Raw genomic sequence first — 22,228 nt, 5'->3', positions numbered from 1 at the left:
CTGGCTGGTTACAGGTTCTAAAGGTGCTTATGTGTCCAGCTTTGATGGCATGGCAGTGGGCAACGTGATAGCTGGTGGTAGGTATGGGTGGGACAGGTAAGCTCTTGCCTTTTACAGGACTAGAGCAGAAATAGCAAGCTGATCCTTGCTGGAGCTTTCCCATAGGGCAATGTTTCATTTTTGTTTTGTAGTGGTTAAATAAATAAAAATGGTGACTTCACAAGGCTTTAAGAGATGAGTTAGAGGAAGAGAGTAAAAACCCTGCTGACACTTGGGCAGCCAGCCACCGTGTTTAGGTTGTCCACTGATCTCTATTCATTAAGGAAATAGCTCCAGCTAAATAAAGCCACTGATCAGCATTGAGTGCAGGGGAGATGGCACAAGGACAGATAGATAAGAGCCATGCTGGCACACAGCACAACCCTCTGCAACAAGAATGGGCAACTCTTGTTTCTGTTCCTGTCTCAACTCCCCTGTGTTGAGTAGGTGTTGGTACAGCAGCAGGGTTGGGGCTCTCTGAAATCCATCTGTACTTTAGGAAAGGCTGTAGTGACTTTGGATGCCACCTAAAACTGGGTCTGCTTCAGCAAAGGCATGGAGATGGGAAGGACAGGATGGCTACTTCATTCTGGATTCACATCTCACCACTGCACTTTCTGTCTTTATTTTCTCCTACATCTACTCTTTCACTACACCCTGGAGTGCCATTCACAGCCCCAGCCTCCACAACTGTTGCAGTAAAAGTGTTATAGACCTTCCTGCCATGAATACAGCCTGCTGCAACTCAGAGGAAACCATCAACAGGCTGAAAGACAGCAGCATGTGGGGTGGAAGGGGTCAAATGAGGACTGGGCTGAGCACTGAGTGCTGTGCCTATGGTCTATAGTGATATGATAGTAGGAGGAGAGCAGAGACAGCAAGGACACCAGTGCCACCAACCACTCAGACAAGGAAAGTTTACATCATTCATGGGGTCACAAGATTTTGTGACATTACAAAGCAATCCAAAAGGTGCATCTCCAGCAAATAGAGCTCAACTCGATCACTACATATGCTTGATTTGGAGTTTGCTTGCTTTGTCTTTGTCTTACTGCTATATCAGTGGCTTGCAGTTATTCTGCAGGAGCCTTTGCACAGTTATAGGGGAAATGATCTGAAGGTATTTACATTTTCTTCATGGAAAAGCAAACCAGAAATCCGTCTTGCTCCAAAGACGATGCAAATGCTATTTTCTTTCTCTTCATAAATTCTGACATGAACAAGGAGGACAGATCTGCAGTGCCAACACGGCAAAAGCTCTTGTATTTTTTATCACAACCCTTGTCAGAGGAATGGATTCATGCAATACCATTTTCTGCTCTCATTACAATCTTTGTCACAAGAATAAGATTTTAATCCATCATGTGTCCTGCTAAGAGATGGTAGAGTTGCTGAAGACTCCTGTTTGCTGTGAGCTGTAATTTGTTGGCCCCCCAACCACCCTGTTGCATCTCCCCAGGGCTCTCAGCTTTCTGCTCTTCATGTTCCCTACCTGCACAGACCAGAGAGGAAAACCAACTCAGCACTCTTCAAGGGCTGATATAACCACAGGAACTGGGCAACATTTTTTCTTCCTTATTGCTCATGTTGTGGAAGATACGTTTTTAATTATACTAAAGGCTTTTATGACAGCAAGATAGATAAATACATGATTTTTTAATTTTGAAGAAAATTAATCAAGGCATTCCTAGGTTAGATGGCATCCCGGTAAATAAAAGCTAAGTTCTGGTGGAGTTGGAGTGGTCTGTTGAGAGAGCAGCCAGCTTTCAAACTAGGTCAGCCTGCATCCTCGGCTCCCATGCAGGAGATGAATCACATTGCATTCTCAAGCAAACCAACCCATAGGAAAGTGTTTGCTTAACACAAAGTTGCCCGTGGGCATTTAATTGAAATTCAGCCATTGCCAGCTGCGTGGAAACATGCCCTGCAAGCACAAGATACTTGCCGCTCACCTGTTTGTGGGTCCAGCTCCGTGTATTGACAGGGATCCTCTGGAAGTACAGCATGAAAACGCAGGTGAAGATTTTCCAGGCTGATTATCTGGCAGGAATGCTATAACTGTAAGCAAGAAGGGCTGGTGGGGACTGCCTGGTACATCCCAAACTATGCAGAGAGGAACCAGAGTGGAGGATAGAGGGACAAGGTCCCATTCTGCAGCACAGGGTCACAGTGCTGTGCCATAAACATTGCTGATGGTGAATATCACCACTCTTTGTTCTAAGAGCAGTAAAGCCAGCTGTGCCATCTGGGTGATACAGCACTGTGCAGAGCTGTTTCCAAGCAAACGTCATTAAGGCAGATGACTTGCTCAGGCCTTCTCCCAGCAGTTTTGATACCACCTGCTGTAGTTTTGTCCTGTTGCTGAAATCACATTGGCAGCATAAACTGTTTGACATGAAGGGATGCCTCAAGTATCTAGACATGTCCTTTATTGTTTTCTATGGCTAGCTGATATATTAGCTGTGTAATGGGCATGACAGAGAACCCATCTCTGGAGTGGTATCTATGAAACCACCCAGCACAGTGCTTTCATAGCACTTTCTCCAGAAGCGTTAAATTTCTCTCAAAGCTTAGCCACTGGAATCACACTGTCTCTGAGAAGCTGATCGAGCTGTGGGTGTCCCTGTTCATTGCAGGGGGATTGGACAAGATGGGCTTTAAGGTCCCTCCCAACTCAAGTGATACTATGAAAACTTTTCTATGGATCAAGGATAAAGAAAGGATGACCATTCATTGATTAAGGGCAAAACAGACTTGACCTGGGGAAGATTAATTTAATTTATTACCCATGGGCAGCAGCTTCCCTAGACCTTTCAGCAGCAGTGGCTACTCTGAAATTGATTGTTTCATGTGCAACCACTCTCCTATTCCTGGAAAGGAAATTAGGATTTTGCCTCTGATAGAGGAGAATGGCAGCCTCAGGCAGTAGCTGAGGCTTGGGGCTTGCATTGCCTATGGCCAGCTGTGCTCTAGGGTGATAGAGATAGGATCTTCCCATGGAAAGAGGCACCAGTGAGAAGTAGAGAAGGAGGAAAACTGTTTCCCAGGGGAATCTACAGTAACTCTGGTTGTGTGGAAAGACAGCAAGCATTAGGAAAATTAACAGTGAAGTAGTGTTTGGGAGCAGACCCAGGGAAGCCAGGTCACAATGGCTGGAGATAATCCCCATCTGAACTGTGCAGAAAAGAGTGGATCAGCAACCAAGAGGAGGCACCTGGGTGACATACATCAGTTCGCTTTCTGGCAATGGTAGTGAGTCATCTCTCAGTGGGAGAGGTTGCAAAAGGCTGAAGGAGATGATCTTCTGACTAGGAACAAGCATTTCCCAGTTATTGTAGAAAACCAGACAACTGGAATAGTACTAATACCAGCCTTCTGCACTTGAGAAGGTCTGGGGAGAAAAATCCTGCATTCTGAGATGACTCTGTAAGAGAAGTTGAAAGATCATCACATCATGTAACTCTACTGTATGCTTAGATAATGCACAATTGGCACGAATTGTGTACTTGGCTCCATGGAGGTACCAACATCCATGGCTTTCCAAGTCACACAGTGAAAATGGGTTTCAGAAGCACTAGGTGGGCTGCCCCAGGGCCCACCGTCTTCTATGCAGCATTTGTGTCCGTACTGTGCCCCATTAGCTTAAATAGTGCTTGCAGGTTTGTCCCATCTCTGGAAATGGTTTAGAAAAGAGATAAAATTATAGACCAGCTTGTATGCAAAAATAAAACTAAACTGCTTCAGCTGGGAAAAAGAATGGCCGAGGAAACACAATACAGACACATGAAATGGCAAGAAAAGGGCATAAATAAAAGGCTTGCATTTTTACTTCTGATAAAGACTCAGCCATTTTAGGTCAGAGTGAACAGAGGGTGGCAGTTCTTCACAGAACAAGTAGTCAAAGTAGAATCATAGAATCACAGAAACTATTAGTTGCTAGATATTGTGTAGCTTATATGACATACAGTTGCAGCTTTTCTTGGGGAAAACCCTTCCAGAAAGAATTCTGAAAGGTAACCACACTTGGGAACTTTGGGTCCCACTCCTCCACCTGATCTGGACCAGTGCCCATATTTCACTGCTCAGCAGCCTGAAGCAATAGCTTTGTTCTCCTCCAAGCCTGGCAGCTCAGACAACTGGAAATAGAAAATAGGCTCATATTGAATGTGAACGTTTTAATTTATGCATCTGATTGATATTATGCTGTAATTAAATTATATTCCCATGGTGCATATAACATCAGGGTTGTAGTAATACAAATAATTAGTAATTAACGCTAATCAGATCAGTTAGTAAATGGCAGATTCCAGATGAATATGCTGGCCAAGGGTGCGTGTGGTGGGGAAAGCCAAGGAAGAATGAAGAAAAGCTAATTTGTGCTGATGGATAAAGGAAGAAGTGAAAATAACAGGAAATTCAATTTCGAGAGAGCCCCTCTGCCAAAGAAAACAAGGATACAATCCTAAGAGATCCCTCCAGGCAACAGTCAGCATCCTGCAGCTCCAACAAGATGCTCCACTTTGACCTGTCACATCCTGCCTTGAGTTCCTCTTAAATGCTCATGCCTTTCCTTATCGTGCTTTGCTGCTGAAGTAAATGAAGGAACAGCACAACAGTATGTACAGAGCTGTATCTTCTACCAAAGGGACCTTCCTAGCTGCCTCCCTGCTGACAACTGCCTGCATAATAAAGTTGTAATGGCACTTCAGTGCCTTCCTCAGCACAATAGCTGCACCTTGGTATGGGAATTTGGGAGTGGGTTACAAAACAAATGCTCCCACTAAGCTCCAGGGGCAATTCTGAGCTTCAGAAATGGCAGGAATAGGAAAACATGATGGGAAAAGTCGTCTGAAAAATGTACTGTAACTCAATAGAAAGCACAGCAATAACAGTAGAATGGCAAAATTCTAGGCTGTAGCAAGTGAGAACTTGCTCAAATGCAGCAGCAGACACAGAAACAAAGGAAAAAAACTCTGCTTTCCTTCAGAAAGCCTCAGGTATGCAGGGACCTGCAGCAGGGTACCTTTGCCCCCACTGCCAGCCATTAAATGAGGTCTGGGAAGTGGTGGATCCTGGCTCCAGCCCTTCTGGTCACTCAGGAGCATTGCTTGCTTGCACCTGAGCTCCCCTGGGTTGGCCCTGCCTTCCCACCAGGTGCTCAATCAGTTTCAAGCCATGACAGCATTTCTGCTACACGCAGCTACATGCGGAATTCAAGACTGACTAAAGCACAGCTCATAGGAAATGAATGTGTGTGTCTTACTGGTGCTATAGACGCTCAGAGCCCAACCCAAACATGCTGGAATATCCCTCTCAAGGCTTCCTCTCTAGCCAGCAAACACAATACCTAATTCAGATAATTGTACTACTGCAGTACAGACCCAGAGATAAAGGTGTGGTCTTCATCACAGCTCTAAGGATGCTGAACTAGCACATGAATCATGCAGAAGAACCACAGAATCTTAGAATGGTTGGATTGGAGGGGTGTCTGTTGACCTTGCAGATCTGGATCAGCAGAAGGTGCCATGTTTAACCTTCAGAAGAAGACTGATTTGAGAACTGGATGGGAGCCAGGGGCTTGGGCAGCATGGGCTGCACAGCAGGAGTGTGCCTTGGTGCCTGCAGCTTCCTCCCAGAGGGCCCTTCTCCAGGCTTCTGTTTTCACTCCAGAAATGTGTGAGCAGGCTCTGTGAGGAGAAAATGGGTGAAAAGGGGAAGAGCAGATGGGGACAAAGGCTTAATTAAGAGGATTTGACTGCGCTGCCTGAGCAGAGACATACAGACCTCCTTCAGGCCCTTATGGCAGGGCTAAATCCTCTCCTTCAAACCCGGCCAGTCATTGGGGCATGAGAAATTTATGCAGGGAACTTGACAGCAAAGAGGCTATGCCATTGCATGCACTGGTGAACTTTCTCAGCACAAGCAAATGCACCTTGAGACACTGGTGGCAGAGGCTAAATGCTGCCACAGCATCACGATCATCACTGCAAAACAAGAGGGTTGTGTGCTTCCATGGATGGATTTCTCAGCAAAGAGAGTTTAGGAAGGTATTTGTATGGTGACAATAACATAAAGATGGCAGTAAATATCAAAAGATTATTCTACAGTGACAGTAACATAAAGCTGGTAATAAATATCCAAAAGATTATTTACAGAAAAAACTCACCCATATGGAAGCCTTCAGTCTGCCAGGAAATGCTGAGGCAATCTCCACCAAGGAGCAATCTCCAAGAGATGCTGCCTTAGTGGTGGTCAGCCCTTAAATGAGGTCTAGAGGAGGTGGAGTCAAGCTCCACCCCTTCTGGGAGCACAGCTGAAATACTCTCACCTGTGCTCCCACAGCTGACCCAACACTTGCCTCAGCTGATTAATCAGAGGTTCAGGCTGTCATTACCAATTTCCCATACAGTATTATTCATAAGGCCAGGGAAAATTTTGTACCAATGAGGAACAAAAGATTTGGGAATGGGACTTCACAGTGTGAGATAACACCCCAATGTGAACATCTGTTTCAGACTTGAAACAGAGCAAACCAGGGCATTTTGGCTGTTTCTTAAAAAAGAAAAAAGGTAAACAAACCTTTTAACAGTTTCACTTTGGATCTGTCACACAAGGATTCAGTGGAAAGAAAACTCAGCACGCACTCTTGCCAGCTGGATGGCACTTTGGTCAGTATCAAACGTTTTTGAGACAAATCATTTCCAAATAGAATAGGCTGTGTTGCATTTCAAAAAGGTCAGCGTGAAGTCTTCCGCCATTGCAAAGGGCTTGGCTTTTTATTTTCTCAATTATAAAATGTCCTTGAGAACAACATCTCTCCGCAGCCAAGCTTTTCCTTTTGATTGAATGGCGTTTTCTCTTGGAAGGTGTTCTAAGCAAACATAAAAATGATGAGAAAATGTGACCAGCTCTAATTGCTGCTTTGCGCCAAGAGCGTGCTTACAGGTCTTATCTCAGGGGGAGCAGAAAATGAAGGCTGTCTGGTATTCTTTTTCCTGCAATTCAAGTCAGTAGCTGCTCACAGGTTACTGGTATGAGTTCAGAAGTGATCAACTAAACCAATCAGCAAAGTGAGATAATCACAGAATGACCTGGGTTGGAAGGGACCTCAAGGATCATGAAGCTCCAACCCCTCTGCCTGGCAGGGCCACCAAACTTCCACATTTACTAGATCAGGTTGCCCAGGGCCCCGTCCAACCTGGCCTTGAACACCTCCAAGGATGGGGCATCCACAACCTCCCTGGGCAGCCTGTTCCAGAACCTCACCACTCTCCTAGTAAAGAACTTCCCCCTAACATCCAACCTAAATCTTCCCTCTTTCAACTTAAAACCATTTCCCCTTGTCCTACTATTGCAGGTCAGGTTGCAGTGACAGACTCACACCCATCCTTTAGAGACCTTTGCAAGAACCTCCTTGAGCCCCAGCTGCTTGCTGTGGCTAAGAGTGCTTCTGCATGCATGCTGCTTCCCTTAGGGCAGCATGGCTGTTGTACCTGTGTTCTTTCTGGCCTCCAAGGTGGCTCATTTCCTTGATTAGGCTGTTATTCTGTCAAAGCTGGAAGTTGCTCAGTACCAAAGCACTTTAGTAACAATAAAAGCCATTGTTCTGAGTGGCAGAGAGAAAAAGACAGCAGAGCTGGCTTAGAAGCACAGAGCAAGTGAGCAGCAAAGCCCAGCTCTTATGATCTGTTCTCTCCTTTGTAGCTGATTGTTGTTCAGTCCTTGTTTTATTGTTGTGTTTCTGTGTTTTTTGATTTTTTTTTCCAGTGAAATGCATTGCAGCATTCTCTTTGATGGAGAACAAGTCAGTTGATTTCTTCATTTGCTATCTCATATGTGTGTGTGTGTATATATATATATGCACACACAAATAAGTGTGCATAAACATATATACATGTATGTGTATGAATATATATGAGAATGTATACCTGAACTGACTCAAAACTGGTACAAGTCAGAAGGAGGGGGAGCACCACTGAGCTGTAGATCTGATGCCCATGATGTCTCAAGCAAAATACAATGTTTTGTGCCACACCAGAGAAGTGAGACCATGGGCTGCAGTGATCAAACTGCTTGAAGAACTGTACCATCCTGGTAATGTGACAGCTGTGAGCAAAATCAAGCAGCCAGCAAAGAGCATCCTTTGTGCTCAGCTCCTGCAGGAAGAGCTAACACAGGATGCTAGGAACGGCTGGGCTGGTTTAATCAAGCAAATTGGCTGTCTTGTCATCCTCTCTTCTCAGAGGCCCCGCTTGTTGTTGGTTGCCTGTGAATTTCCTTTGCAACTCACCACGTGGCATTCCCAAAGCTGTGTCTGGAGCATGGCAGCATGCCCAGAGATGGCTGTCACTGCCACGGGTACCAGGCTGGTGCCTGACCCTGTCTGTGCCAGCCCCAGTGTGAGGTGGTGCGCCCAAGCAGTCTGTGTGCCCTCATCCTGCCTCACCAGGGAGCTCTTGATGCTTGCCTTAAGTTGGGTGTTGTGTGGAAGATGGGAGAAATACTTCTCAGACTGACAGCAATTGCTCAGACAGCAATAAAAAACACTCAGCTCTAGCAAGATTCCAGATTGAAGGCACCGAGAATCAATGGAGGTATCAGGGGGTTATGAAATCCCATCGGATGGCAGACATAATGTGGAATTAGTCTCTGACCCAGCACATTATTAGCAGAGTCTCTCTACTCCCATGAGCTCTGAGGCTTTCAAAAGGAGGCATTTTTTCTCCCCTCTCAGTGAGCCTCCAGCACTCCCCGTGCACCTTCTGAGACTAATCCACAGTGACATCCTACATTATAAGATTAAGTTGGAGCCTTCAGACCCTGCACTTTGCAGGTTGATATTTTCCCTTGTAGTAAATCTTAGCTATCATTCCAGCCTGTCATCTGGTAAAGATATCAGTGCCACTTCTTTGACACCTCCTGATTGAACACAGATGGGATGAAGGTCTCAATTCAGAAAGGGAGGGAAGCAATGAGGCAGCCGTAGTGTTGTTTGGAAGACTGGCTTTTCTCCTTTCTCTCTGGGATGGCAGAGCTCTTTTGTAAGCTGGACAGGAACTCCATGTGTCCAAATGCAGGAAGGAAGAGTGCTCTTGGTACTCCAAATGCGAAGTTTATTAGAAACTGCCTCCTTTAAGCCTGGAGAGAGCATAAAAGGAGCCATGGCTTCTGAATAACAGGTAAGTTTAAGGGGTAAGTTCAAGCTGAACAGAATTATAGGTAAACTAACTCAGTTTCAAAAATCTGCTTTGCAAAAGGAAAGAACCCTGAATCATTTTCTTGATGTTTCTCCATAGACAGTAAATTTTCAAAGGTCTCTCTTCACCTGTCAGTATCTTTTCCTGTTTTCTCCCAGTTCATCACTCACAGCAGGTGTATGATCCCTGCCTCTCCTCCTGGCTTCTACAACCTTTCCTTTCCCAAAGCAGGGGGTAGAAACTGAAAATAATAATCAGCAACCAGCAGTCAGCAGTGAATAACAATCTTGTGCAGAGGGCTTTCTCAGTTCAGCAGCTGCTGACAACATTTCGTAGCCAGTCTTAAATGGTCTGGCTCTAAACAGCAGGAGCCACTGCTATAGCAATTTATGAAGATATTCCTCTATCTGGTTATGTTTTTGCAGTTCATGGAGGTTTGTCCACTTAGAAATACCATTGTCATCAGGGTAAGGCAGATGCACACGCTGGTGTTTGTGCCAAATCAGCCCGAGCACAAAATGGGAAGTTCATGCCAAGTTTGTTCTGGCTGGGGAGCAGGCAGGTGGTACTTGTTCTGACATAGGGCTTATGGATGGAAAGATGGCACTACAACTTACTGTTCTGAATTTATCTTAATGAGCAGAGAGCTTGGCAGCCCAAGGCCTAGGGTGGTTTGGAGGTGGTTCTCCTACAGCATCAGTTGCAGTGTGTGTTGTGCAGGCTGTTTGCCTGTAACAAGCTATGCATCTCGTGCGACTACCTCATTTCAGACCAGCACTCCTAAGTTAAGCAGCAGGGACTTTTGATTCAATTTGTATGTACAGAACCTCCTCCCTTTTGCTACTGAAAGTGGCTAGAAATGCCCCCAATTGTGTCTGAAAAGCCTTTTCCTGGATTTGCTTGCCTCAAGTTTTCAACAAGATCAAACATAGCCATAGATGGTCCAAGGCACCACTCCTACCTTTGGTTCTTTCAGCTCTTCTTACTCTCAGATATCTTGTGAGAGCCTGAATCACATACCTCTCTGCTCTTTCTAGCTGAGTCTATCAGGGTGTCAGAATAACGTATGCATCATTGCTGGAAATAAGAGGGGCTCAGTACCACCTACTCAAACCCAGAAACTGCCCACTGTAGGAGATTCTGACTTGCCCACTCACTGGTGCCTTGCTTCAGAGGGAAGGGGTGTCTGTGGCAGTTGCAAGAAAAAAAGAGTTGAAGGGAAAGAACTGCAGTTACTTTTCCTTAATAATGCAACCGGGCCAAAAAAGTTATAGTTACTGGGCTTCAGCAGTAGTTGGGAACTGCTGAAGAAAATTACAAGTGCATTGCAGGTCTCCAAGCTTGGTTTGAAGCCTAACAAATAAATGCAATAGAAGAACTACCTGTGATTTCAATAGGATTTTACATCCATAAATGGTATGCGATAGTCCATATGGATATTTTTTCAGGTAGGTAAGCTCAGTGCACTGTGGTTTCACTCAGACTAAAACTTCACATCCATCCAAAGAAAGTGCCACACGGAGCATTAGAAGCTGTATACCATGTGTTTTAATAAACTTTAGAACCAGCAGAAAAATAGTTTTGGATGTGTTTGTTCTCCTCCCCCCTAAAAAACCAAAAAAAAAACCAAAAAAAAAAAAACCACCAAAAAAACAGAACAAAAAAGAAAGACAAGTCCAACCCAAAATAATGCCAGCCCCAAAACAGAAGGAAAATAATCATCCCAGAGCAAAACAGACACAAAACATGGAGATGGACACAAAGGTTATTGGACAAATAAGTGGTGTTGGTACAAACATAAGGCAGTGAGCAATAAAATGCTTATTGTCTCAGTTTATCAGTTTGTATAGATGTACATGTATACATACACAGATACATATATATCTATACACATAAATCTTTTGTGGGACGATATCATACATCTCTAAGACAACAAAATATAAAGGTGACCATGGGGAAGGAGTAAAGGAGAAAAGAAATGCGTTCTTTTAGTCAGTGTAAGGACAATGCTCAGTTTCCTTGCAACATACCATTACTTTTCTTATCAAGACATCCATGGTTATTCTGTGTCCTTGGTCCATGGATAAGCCATGAGCTTGTAATCAAAGCAATCCACTTCTACGCTCTGTGTATGAGCAATACCTCAGAAATATATGGAGCATTCCTTCCCCTAGTTAATTCCCATGCTTTTCCATGTTTTGTAATTTAAAATTGGTTAGTATTCCAGTTTGCATTTTCCCCCCATGTTTCTTGCATTTGCTGCTATGCGTGTCTCCGCAGCAGGGTGGAGCAATCCTGATAAGCAATATGCCATGGGCATGTGCTGTTATCACGATGTGATTGGATGGAGGAATTCATTGTACAATGGATTCCATGCTACTTTGACCATAAACACATTCAGTCTGCGGAGTCAAGTCATGCTGTAACCTCAGCTGTTCTGCATTGGGTGGGTCTGTGGGTCACGTCTTAATCCAAAAATGAAGAAAGGAAAGAAAAAAAAAATTTTATTTCCTTTTTATCTTCCATAGAAACCCGCCAACACAAGAAGAGTAGGCAACACTGTTCTCTGCTAGGTCTCTGCTTCACTCTTAGGCAAATGAGTCCCACCTTCAAAAACAAAAAAAACCATATTCTTCCTCCTGTTGTTATATTGCTCTTTCCAGCCACTGTCCATGCTTTCTCAGATCTTAGTGCCATGCTCAGCGAGCAAGTAAAGCACAAGCTCATGCTGGCTGCAAAGTTCAGGTCACCAAGAAGGTATTAAGAGAACAGCTCGGTTTGCCAGCTTCTTGTAAACACCATATTGCAAAGAAGGCAAAGGCAAAATATCCTTCTCCACACCTGCCCTGGCTTGTTTCCTTTCCCTTTCTTTTTCTTTTTCTTTTTCTTTTTCTTTTTCTTTTTCTTTTTCTTTTTCTTTTTCTTTTTCTTTTTCTTTTTCTTTTTCTTTTTCTTTTTCTTTTTCTTTTTCTTTTTCTTTTTCTTTTTTTTTCCTTTCTTTTCCTTTCCTTTCTCTTCTTTTCTCTTCTCTTCTTTCCCTCTCCTTTCCTTTTCCTTTCTTTTCTTCCTTTCTTCCTTTCACAAGGTTTCATGTAGAGAAGCAGGACTTGTGCATCACAAATACAGCAACTACCCCAGTCTCAGCCAGCTTTCCACACTACTGTAATGCACAAGCCCACCTTAGCCTGTACCTGCCCCCAGAAGGTGTTTATATGACTCTGGATCTTTTGGGAAAACCATGCAGTCTGATCTGCGGTGGAGTTCTGCAGTGCAGGTGCTGGGTGGCTGGTTGTCCCTCTTTCCTGAGGCTCATAAGTGATTGTTTTTGGACAGATAGGCAATAAGAGCCACAGCCACCCCAACATAGATGCCAGTTCCAATTGTGATGGACAGCACAGCAAGGAAGAGTGCTCGCCGGGAGCTGGAGCTTGCATGGTGGAAGTCTCCCTTGGCTACAGCTTTGTTTGTCTGCAAGATAAACAACAGCAACAATGCAACAAATTTATTTGTTTCATCTGGAAATGAAGGTGAGATACTCTTTTCTTGGCTGAAACATGCTCTGGGATATGTCAGCAAACTGATTGGAAAGCAGCTACATTTTTAGTTGAATTAGATTATTTGTGCAATTAAGATGATGGCAGTACCAAAGGCATTTCAAGCAGTATTTTTAAGTGCCTTTAAGCTTAAACATTTTTTAGGACTTAATACTATATGTCACATTGATGGCTCAGCCTTTCCTGGAAAAGTGGGTAGATGGGCTGTGAACCAAGGATCTGTTTGTAAGACTGATCCAAAGCTCTGGTAATGGTATCATATCATCTACACAGTTTTGAGTACCCAAGCAGGTGTCTTGAAATCAACCAGCTCAGCTGGAGTTCCCAAAATGACATGCCAAGCAATTAGGCTTGAGCACGATAAACCTCACAAAGTTGCAGCTTGTTAATACAGCTGAAATACTGTTAATACTGTTAATACAGCTGAAATAATGAACACAGTATACAGAACTGAGATGATCTGGAACTGCAGTGATCCCACGGTCACACTGACTTCAACTGGATGGCCCCTGCTGGAAGCTACATCTGAAGTTTCAGGTGTATTCAAATCCTGGTTCTTATAACATCCTATTTCCAAGCATTCTCAAGAATAAGACCCAAAACAAAAGCAAAATCCCCACTCAAAGCAGGCAATTGAAAACCAGCATTGGGCAGAACTGATCTACTCATTGACAAGGCTGCCTGGCACCTTCTCAGTGGTTCTCAATCTTACAGCATGATGAAAGGAGGATGTCTTTTTATGGGCAGTGGTGGGATATCCACAGGGTTACTCAGAGGCAGTAGCAGATCTGGTACCTATAAGAAAGGCCTTTTAAAAGCATGTGAGCTCCTTAAGGTCTGAGGCAGTCTTTGTTCCCTTGTTACAATGAGTGAGGAATTCTTAATGGTTTAACTGTGTTTCTCCCAAAATGATCATTTTGCTGGGACACTTTCTGCTTCACTGTCATCTAAGTTTTTGGGCAGTTTTTGCCCTATTTTTTATCTTTTTTTACTATCTTACTACTCAGAGCAATTTATGGCAGCCAAATGACAAGCTTCCAAGATGACAAAAAGGCTTCTGGCCTTTCTGCCAGTGACTTTATCAGAACTGTCTCTTCTCATTCATCAACCTAATTTTTTAAGAATTATGCCTTATAAATGTTCCAGGAAGAAAAAACGTCAAACAATACATACTAAAAGAAAGTGGGACCAGGCTGTAAGCAGGAGGAAAACAATCATTTCCAAACAACAGCATATAAACAGCTCTCAGGTTTACACTCGTCATCATGTCCTTCAGTTCAGATGGAGAAGACACCCTATCTGCTTTGCAAAGACAAGCCCCTCATCAGGATGACCAATGATTTCAACAGTATCTTGCTTGGGACCTTCAGAGACTCAAAAGCAGAACACTTTCTGGAAAAAGCACCCATGCTTTAAGGATCATGAACAGGTTTACTAAGGTTGCTTGAAAGTCTTGATAATGGAAGCGTAGAAAACATTACAAAGAGTTGGCCATTCAGCTCTCCTCAAAGACTATTTCCAAGCGCTTGCTATTCATCAGAGAGTTAATAAAAGCCTTGAACGGAGAGGCTCCTATTCACTGGAGTTAGGTTGAATTTGTCAAGCACAAAGGCAAATTCACAGCACCGAAGGTATTTGTGCCTTTGGATCAACGGAGGTAAACAGTTTCAGTATCCCCAAAATGGAAGAAAAGTTTGAGAATGTTGGAATGTTTCAATCTGACATTTCTGAAGTGACACAATATGTCAGGCAAAATTCTATCACGTTTTGGACACACCTCTTTTAAAATAAACTTTGTACAGCTTTCAGCTGGCTTTTTATTTAATTTTATTATATTCACTTAAAGATAGACCAAAACTCAAATGCAGAAGAAACCATTAGCCCAAATGTCAAGTAATCTGAAAACCTGACACTATGTCTTGAATGGATTCAATAAAACAAGTAGGATCTACCAAAAAATGATGTGTAAAGCAACCCAAAGGGATTCAGAAGGCTGATTGGTTGGGCACTAATAGCCTTTTTTCTGATAGAATCTTCAACATAGAGAAAAATCAGCTCAGAAAGAACAGGGTTTTCTTTTTATTGATAAGCTCTTTGAGGACGGTCCTGACCTTTGAGAAAGGATAGTACCCATGCTGAAAAATTCACCTCCTTACTAAAAACCAGATGTGTTTCATTATCTATGTGTTGCCATCGAATGTCTGAATTTTACAGCTTCTGACACTGTGAAGTAGTTCGATTTTACTTGGGGAACAGGCACACACTCCCACAGAAATCTTAATTTCTAATAAATTACTTATTGCAAGTGATTTATTTTTCTTTCAATCTAATGCACGTGTTGTGATTTAGTAAAATCAAATTCTTTCTATATGCAATTCTGGGTGTAGAGAGCATTCATAGAAGTACATGGGAAGGATAATTGTACATTCCTCCTTTAGTTCATTCATAAAGATTTCCACTGGGACGGAGAAATCACCAACATGTAAATCATCCTCCATTAGTGTAAGACCAGTCTGAGGGATACTTATGACTAAGAATATTCTTTGTTGTTATTCTAATTACTAAAATAATCCCCTGTCTCCCCAGTGTCACTGTATGTAAATTATGTCTTTTATGAAGTTCTGGATAAGAGCTACTACACAAAATGCAATTGTGGGCAATTTTATTAGGCTGGCATCTGGCAACTAATAAGCAATTTTCTTGAATTTAAGACAAACAAACAAACAAACAAATCCCAAAACAACCCTCCCAAAAAAACAAAACAAGGACCTTTGGTATCTGTGTACTTCAAGAAAGTCCCTTAGTAGTAGTAGCCACCCAGTAGCTTATGGCCTAGCCCATTTGATGCCTGAAGTAAGGAAGCAACACTGCATTTTGAAGTACTCATGCCCAGGATGACCAGGCTCTACAAAACGCCATATAGGACTGGCTGATGTGCCAATGGTACAGAGACAATGTTCTTCCAGACGTTATTACCCAGTCTGGAAATGGGTTTCTGGGAGCTTCTCTTGGCAGAGCCAGCTTTCATCTCATTGAGGCAGATGATAAAATATTCGCTTTCATTTTTTCTTTCCCCTGAAAAGCATGGCCCCAGCTATTACTATTACCCAGCTGAATACTTAGCTGGCATTATCTGGCTCATCGTGCTTGACTGTGAAGGGTAATATAATAGAATTATAGAATTTCTTGGATTAGAAGGAATTTCTTCAAAAATTATCTAGTTTCAACCCCTGTACCATGGGCAGGGCTGCCTCCAAATGGATCAGGCTGCACAGGAACCCAACAGGAACCCTCAGCATCTCCAGGGATGGGGCATCCACAGCTTCTCTGGACAGCCTGAGCCAGTGCCTCACCACCCTCTCTGTAGAACTTCCCTCTGAAATGTAATATAAGTGTCCCCTCTAGTTTAAAACCATTCCTCCTCTATTACTGTCTATCACTATCTATCTAAATGCATAAAAAGTTGGTTTCCCTCCTGTTTTTAATCTCCTTTTAAATATGTCAAAGACTGGTGCAATAATGAAGATCCAAATGCCCTATTAACAAAGGCTTTGATTCACTAAATCATATTCAAGATAAATGCCTTGATTTAAGTACTAAGATCTGCAAAACAGCTATTCTAATGGGCTTTAAAGTGGGTGCAGAAGTAAGCACTTTTCCTAATCAGAATTATATCATCTTCTGGAGTTTTATGGCATTGCCTCCCTTCCTTGGCAAGATTGTTTCTGACAGCCAGATGATTGATGAACCAATTTAACACAGTCTTTGGTCAGCATTGGGACCAACGGGTTTGATAAACAGAGCATGGGATGAGTGCAAGAGACAGGATGACTTATGAGTGGGGAAAAATTCATCACATCAACACCAGGTTCCCTCACTGCACAGCCAGAAGATTACATACTTTTCTTGCAAAAGGTTTGTATCACTGGACTAAGCATGGCTCTTGGTTTGTGGACGTCCAGAAATGACTCCTGACCTGCCAGCTATAGACATAGGTTGCCATGAAGAGCAAGATGGTCCAAAGCTGAAAACAGGTGCTAGAGTCAGCACTGACCCTCAATCAATCCTACCTCCTATAGGCTTTGGAAGTAAGTTGGGAAAAGGGCAGGAGTGGGAAATGGGGTTTTGGAGAAGGTGCAGGGACTTGGAAGAGTTTTCTTTCTTTGTTTCACTAGCAAAATGAACATCCTGTTTAGAAACAATTTCAAGGAACTTCCCTGGAGTTTCCAATTGAGCTTCTGCAAAACATATTCATCATGTTTCTGGACTGCATGTTTTATGGACTGAGGGAAAGCGAATACTGTACCTCTACAGATGCAAGGCCAAAACACTCTGCTGCATCCCACAGTGACTCATATATCATACTCGCAAAACACCTCATCATAAATTGTATCTGGAGACAAGAAACACATTGATCACATTTATTAATCCTGCTTCATCTCCCTGAAGCTGGTGAGCAGGACTAGCCCTATGTGGTAGAAGAGGGAATCCTGATCAGGTGGCAGGAGAATTTATTTTCATTTTGTGGGGTGAAATATCCAGCAGGGAAAAGGGATGTGCAGGTTACACACAGTTCCTGGCCAGATCGAGAGTCTTACTTCAACTGTTGTGCAAATATATGCCTTACAACAAGGAGTGACTCATACAAAAGCTGCTTCTGTTTTCTTCCCTTTTCCTCTCCTCTATTTTTAAGAAAGACCCTGATTGTTATTTTTGACTTGTCCAACTTATACTTCTAATCTTACATTACTGGGCAACAATATCTCCCATCTCCTGACTTACACCACTTATTTTCTCTGAGGGCAAGAAAAGAATTCCAGAGCCTTTACTAAAGATACAGATGGGAAAAGGATGAAGTCAGTGTTTGTCTTTGGGCCATGACTGCCAGTCAGCAGCAAAAATGGCAGGCATCAGGCTGGAACATGGCAGAAGTTTTCATGCTTGAGAAGAGCTCTCTCACAACAAGAGGACTATTCAAGTCCTTTAAGACAGCTCCACGGGCAGATACGGTGAACCAAGTAAATGACAGATGGTCCACCACTCTGTCAGGTATTTGCAAATTCCTTTATAACTACAGTAACACAGAAATTTGAGCTCTGTAGAAACTGAAGGACTCTTTTAGATGTTTCTGTCATTTCTGCTGGGAAGCTGACAGAGAAAATGGACATGAGACTCAAGGGGCCATTCCCTGCCTGGAACTTGCTGTGGAAACCATGGGGAGCAGATGTCACCTGAAATGTGGGCAATCCTAAGTAGACACACAAAGCTCCCAGGCTTGGTGCTGAACTTGATTTCTGCTGATGCTGAAGTATTTTTTTTTCCTCTTCAAAGACAGGTGTCCAGCCATGGCTGATGTAGCCTTTTGACAGCAGTGTTCAAAACCAATTGCTGGATCATCTCCAGGAAATTCTAATCTGTCTCCAGTGTTGATAGGTAGAGGTTAGTTACTTTGGAGTTAATAACTTTTCTTCAGAGAGGCATCGACTCTCTTATAAATGCTACCTTGAGCATTTAGAGGATGGAAAATGTAAGTTCTTGACTGTAGCCTGCTCTCACTATTTGATAGCACCAAGATCCAGTTGGAATAGCTTACAGGGACAATGTTATATGTGAGATGATGATGAGATACCATGAGTGGTTGGGGAGTGATGACTAAAGGATGATAAAAGACTGTCAACAACACTGTCTTGACATCTGGAGAAGGGATAAATTGGTATAAGCAGCAGCTGCTGCTGCTTTGCTCAGAGCTCTGCCAGATGTCCCAAGTGCTCAGAGTGGAAAAACAAAAGCCGGTATGAAAGCTCGTCCTTTGAGGATTTCTTTCTATCATGAATCCTCCTCATTCTAGTAAACAGATTTGTGCCTTCAGTGGCCATAGCATATCATTATGTGATGGAAGTGCATCACCGTGTGCATTTGCTGTTTTCCTGTGAATTACTTATTCCTTGCCATGACTGCACAGTAAGGCAACAAAACACATGCTGGAAGCAGTAGCAGCTGTCTGTGCAAAGAGTATGGTGAACATCTTGTGTCTGGAGGAGCCTCTTGTATTACACTTCAACTTCATGTGCAGTTTAACCAAATCTTTCACCAGTCATCCCTTTAAGTAGCATTTCTCATTGGGTGAGCATCATCTTTGCCCTGCAACAGCATAGGAACTGCCAGTTTGAACAAAAGCCCATCAAGCTCTTGAATGAAGATGGCTGATTGAAAATAAGAGAATTGTGGAAGGGGATTTTTACTACCATTTTATTGACTGATGCTGTTTTCATAGAAGGAAAAGAACTGGGAACAATGTTTATTCCCGGAAGCTCAAGGAAGGCTCAGAATTATGTGAATGGGAAAAAGGAGGCATAAATGAAGACTAGGACGAGTTTGCCTCATATGGATATCAACTTTCATAACATCTGGGTTTGAGCCATTAGATCATTTTGGTAACAGTATTTTCTTCTGGAGTTCAAAAGTATGACGTAGGCTAGAACATGATTCAGCCCCCGGCTGGTGCTGCCTGTGGCGTCTGATTGTATATTCAAGTGCAGATAAAACTATAAATGTCCGAGTGAGATTTCGACACTTGGAAAAACAAGAGAATAATAATGAGAACAGCAGGCGTAAAAGGCCTGAATGAGCAGAACGCGGAGAGATGTTTTTAGACTAGCTCCCCAGCAACAGCAGTTCATTTGATTGCACTTGAGAGGATGAGATAGTGATATAAGGGCAATTTTGTTTTCCTAGCAGATACAGGAATTTGAAACCTTATGGCAAAGAAGACGCTCTTCCCCCGTCCACTTTGTTTCTGGCCCCCAAGTAGTCTTTGCTATTCTGTAATGAAAGAGGAGAAGAAAATCTGAGGGAGGACAGCACCCTTGAGTTTGGGCCTAGAGGTTGGACACACCTACTCAGGTTCTACTTATGTTTATCAGTAAATTAGTAGTGACAAATTCAGTCCTAAATGGTGAATGTGGATCTCAGACATCACTCCCAGAATAATGAGGATGGTATATGGCTTCACACCAAGCCAGGTGCCTAAAACTCTCACATGAAGTGACGACACCAATCCCCAGCTACCACGTGAGGTCTCCTATTTGGGATCAATTTGTTATGCCTTGGGGTTTGTTTGGTGTAACCTGTCTGTGTTTCACTCCCTTCTGTCTGCCTCTAGTCCCCTTCTTCATGGCTAATGGGTTGAAAAGCATGTCAGTGGGTACATCTGCTGCAAAGGCTCTGGTCTCTCCTCGCCAACATAGGTCACACAGCAGAAGAAAGGGTAGAAGGTGCTGCCCAGTGCTGCCAGAGAGTATCCTAGCCCTTGTCATCCCCCCACCTCCCATCCTGAGAAAAGAGAAGAAATGGGGCAATTGGTTCTGGGTGGGGAGGGGATGGAATCTGCCTTGGGCATCATGATCCACCTCTCATAGTAGGAGACAAGAACAGAAAAGAGAGAGCACATCTCCTTATCCTTATGACGTGGTACTTCAGCCACATTCAGACAATCACCAGAGAGCAAATGATGAAGACCACATATTTCATGTGACAAGACTCCTTCTCCACTTCTGCATTTCTTTTACTTCCCTGAAATCTATGGCAAACACAGTGGTGGGAATAAAACCACACAATCGTATTTCTTCTTTCATCAGTTCTTAGTTTTCATCTAGTCTTGATGCTCTTTTCCTTCCTCTCTTGGAGGGGCAATATATGTGATGCAATTGGCTTTAGCAGACAGATGTGATCAATGTGGAGACTGCCACTCCAAGAGGGACTATGTAGAGTGGGATATGAGGAAAGTACCCGAGAAGGATACTCTTGGAGTAAGCTCTTCTTGGGTTTTCAAGTATTAAAAAAATCTTATAGGCAAGAAAGGTCACAGCTGCATGTGGTTTAACATGCCATCTCTTCCTGAAGTATGTCATGCAAAAACAGGGAAAGTGAGGCAGGAAGGGAGAAGTGCTGTGATTCTGCAACAAAAAGAAGAAGCTGCAGTAAACCCAGGCTCATGAAAGGTATCCTGATGCCACTGAAGTTCTTTTACTTTAACATCAACCAAAAAGAAATCTAACTAAATTACAAAGGCTTCAGAGTGTCTACACAGAGTACTCATTGGTTTTAATGTATTGCTTTAAGAGGAAAATCAGTCTAGACTGCTAGAGCTTTCTCTGCAATAAGTTAATGTCCAGAGTATGAATGAGGCAATGAGGCTGTTCCTCCCCATTAAGGACTTGATGTTTGAAAAGAGGCAAGGAGCTTTGTTTAGGAGCCCACAGAGGAAATTGACTCTAAATTAATTTGGGGCACAATATTACGAAAGTACAACTGGCACAGCTGGAAATGCTGAATGTCTCCCCCTGCCTGGAACACCAGCAATCCTGTGTGTCCAGGTGGCTTCTATGGTGGAAGAGAGCTGTTTTGTATGAGGAATGGGCTTATCCCTCTGCTTATCTCAACACTGAACTAACTTCATCAACAGACTGGGCATTAGGAAAACATTCTGTACTGTGTGGATGGTTAGATGCTAGAATAGACTTTCTAGAGAGGTGGTTGATGGCCCATGGCTGTCAGTGTTCAAGAGGCATTTGGATAATTTTCTCGTTAATGCCTTTAAACTTTAGGTTAGCCCTGTGGTAGACAGGCAGTTGGACTTGATCTTTGTAAGTAGCTTCCAATTGAACTACTCCATTCCATTCCATTCCATTCCATTCCATTCCATTCCATTCCATTCCATTCCATTCCATTCCATGTTCTGTTCTCTCCCCTACAGGAGCTCACTTAGAGCACAAGTTGCTAATGGATTCAAAAGTTATCAGTGAGGGCTGATGGACAGATGTACAGGCAGTAAAAGACAGCAAAAATAAATACAACTTTCAAGTTTCTCTATTGGTTATGTCTCTATCTTTCCAGCAAAGAGATACCCAACCTTAACTTGCTATTGGTTACACCAGGAATTCCCTTGCTCACGACAGAGTTGTAAGATGGCAAAATGGATATAAATTCAGTTCCTATAAACTGCTGATGGCAGAATGAATAATCTACCCCTGCTACTCTAAACCAAATGGTTTGATTTGGTCAAGTAACTTCACTTAATCACATATACTTTCTTATGATACTTGATTCCCTGCAATTATTGAAGTTCACTTGAGATTAACCTGGTAGTCTTCTTGTTTTTTTCCCCTTTTTCCTTTTCTTTTGTTCCTGTTTTTCTCTTTTCTATAATTATTATTTTGTAGAAATACCTTTTTTAATTGCCCCAGGTATGGGAGAATCAGATATTCCCACAGATTGCCCTGGGATCCTTGCACTACATACCACTTCCCATCTCACATCTGTGCAGTGCCAGTTACAGAGTGGCTCATTCTGGGACAGCAAGGAGAGTTTTCTTCTAAGACTGAGTAATGAAGCAGGACAAAGTATTTGGGGGATTCTCTACCTCTAGTTCAGTTGTTC

General features: G+C 43.0%; 1 protein-coding gene across 4 annotated transcripts in view; it reads right to left on the bottom strand.

Moving 5' to 3' along the window:
- Positions 1–10,761: 10,761 nt before the first annotated feature.
- The window catches only part of SYNDIG1 (synapse differentiation inducing 1), a 91,741-nt gene continuing 80,274 nt past the window's right edge, over positions 10,762–22,228 (bottom strand). For all 4 annotated transcript variants that reach the window (XM_085541104.1, XM_085541106.1, XM_085541105.1 and 1 more), the window contains one exon: positions 10,762–12,704. In XM_085541104.1, the coding sequence (XP_085397230.1) occupies positions 12,546–12,704 (159 nt within the window). In that variant the 3' untranslated portion in view covers positions 10,762–12,545. The remainder of the gene's footprint in view (positions 12,705–22,228) is intronic.

This window comes from Coturnix japonica, chromosome 3 (genome assembly GCF_054131305.1).
Source record: "Coturnix japonica strain WE chromosome 3, WE-NBRP24, whole genome shotgun sequence".
Lineage (NCBI taxonomy): Eukaryota > Metazoa > Chordata > Aves > Galliformes > Phasianidae > Coturnix > Coturnix japonica.
Note: the sequence above shows the minus strand (reverse complement) of the source record. Positions and strands in the feature narration are given on the sequence as shown.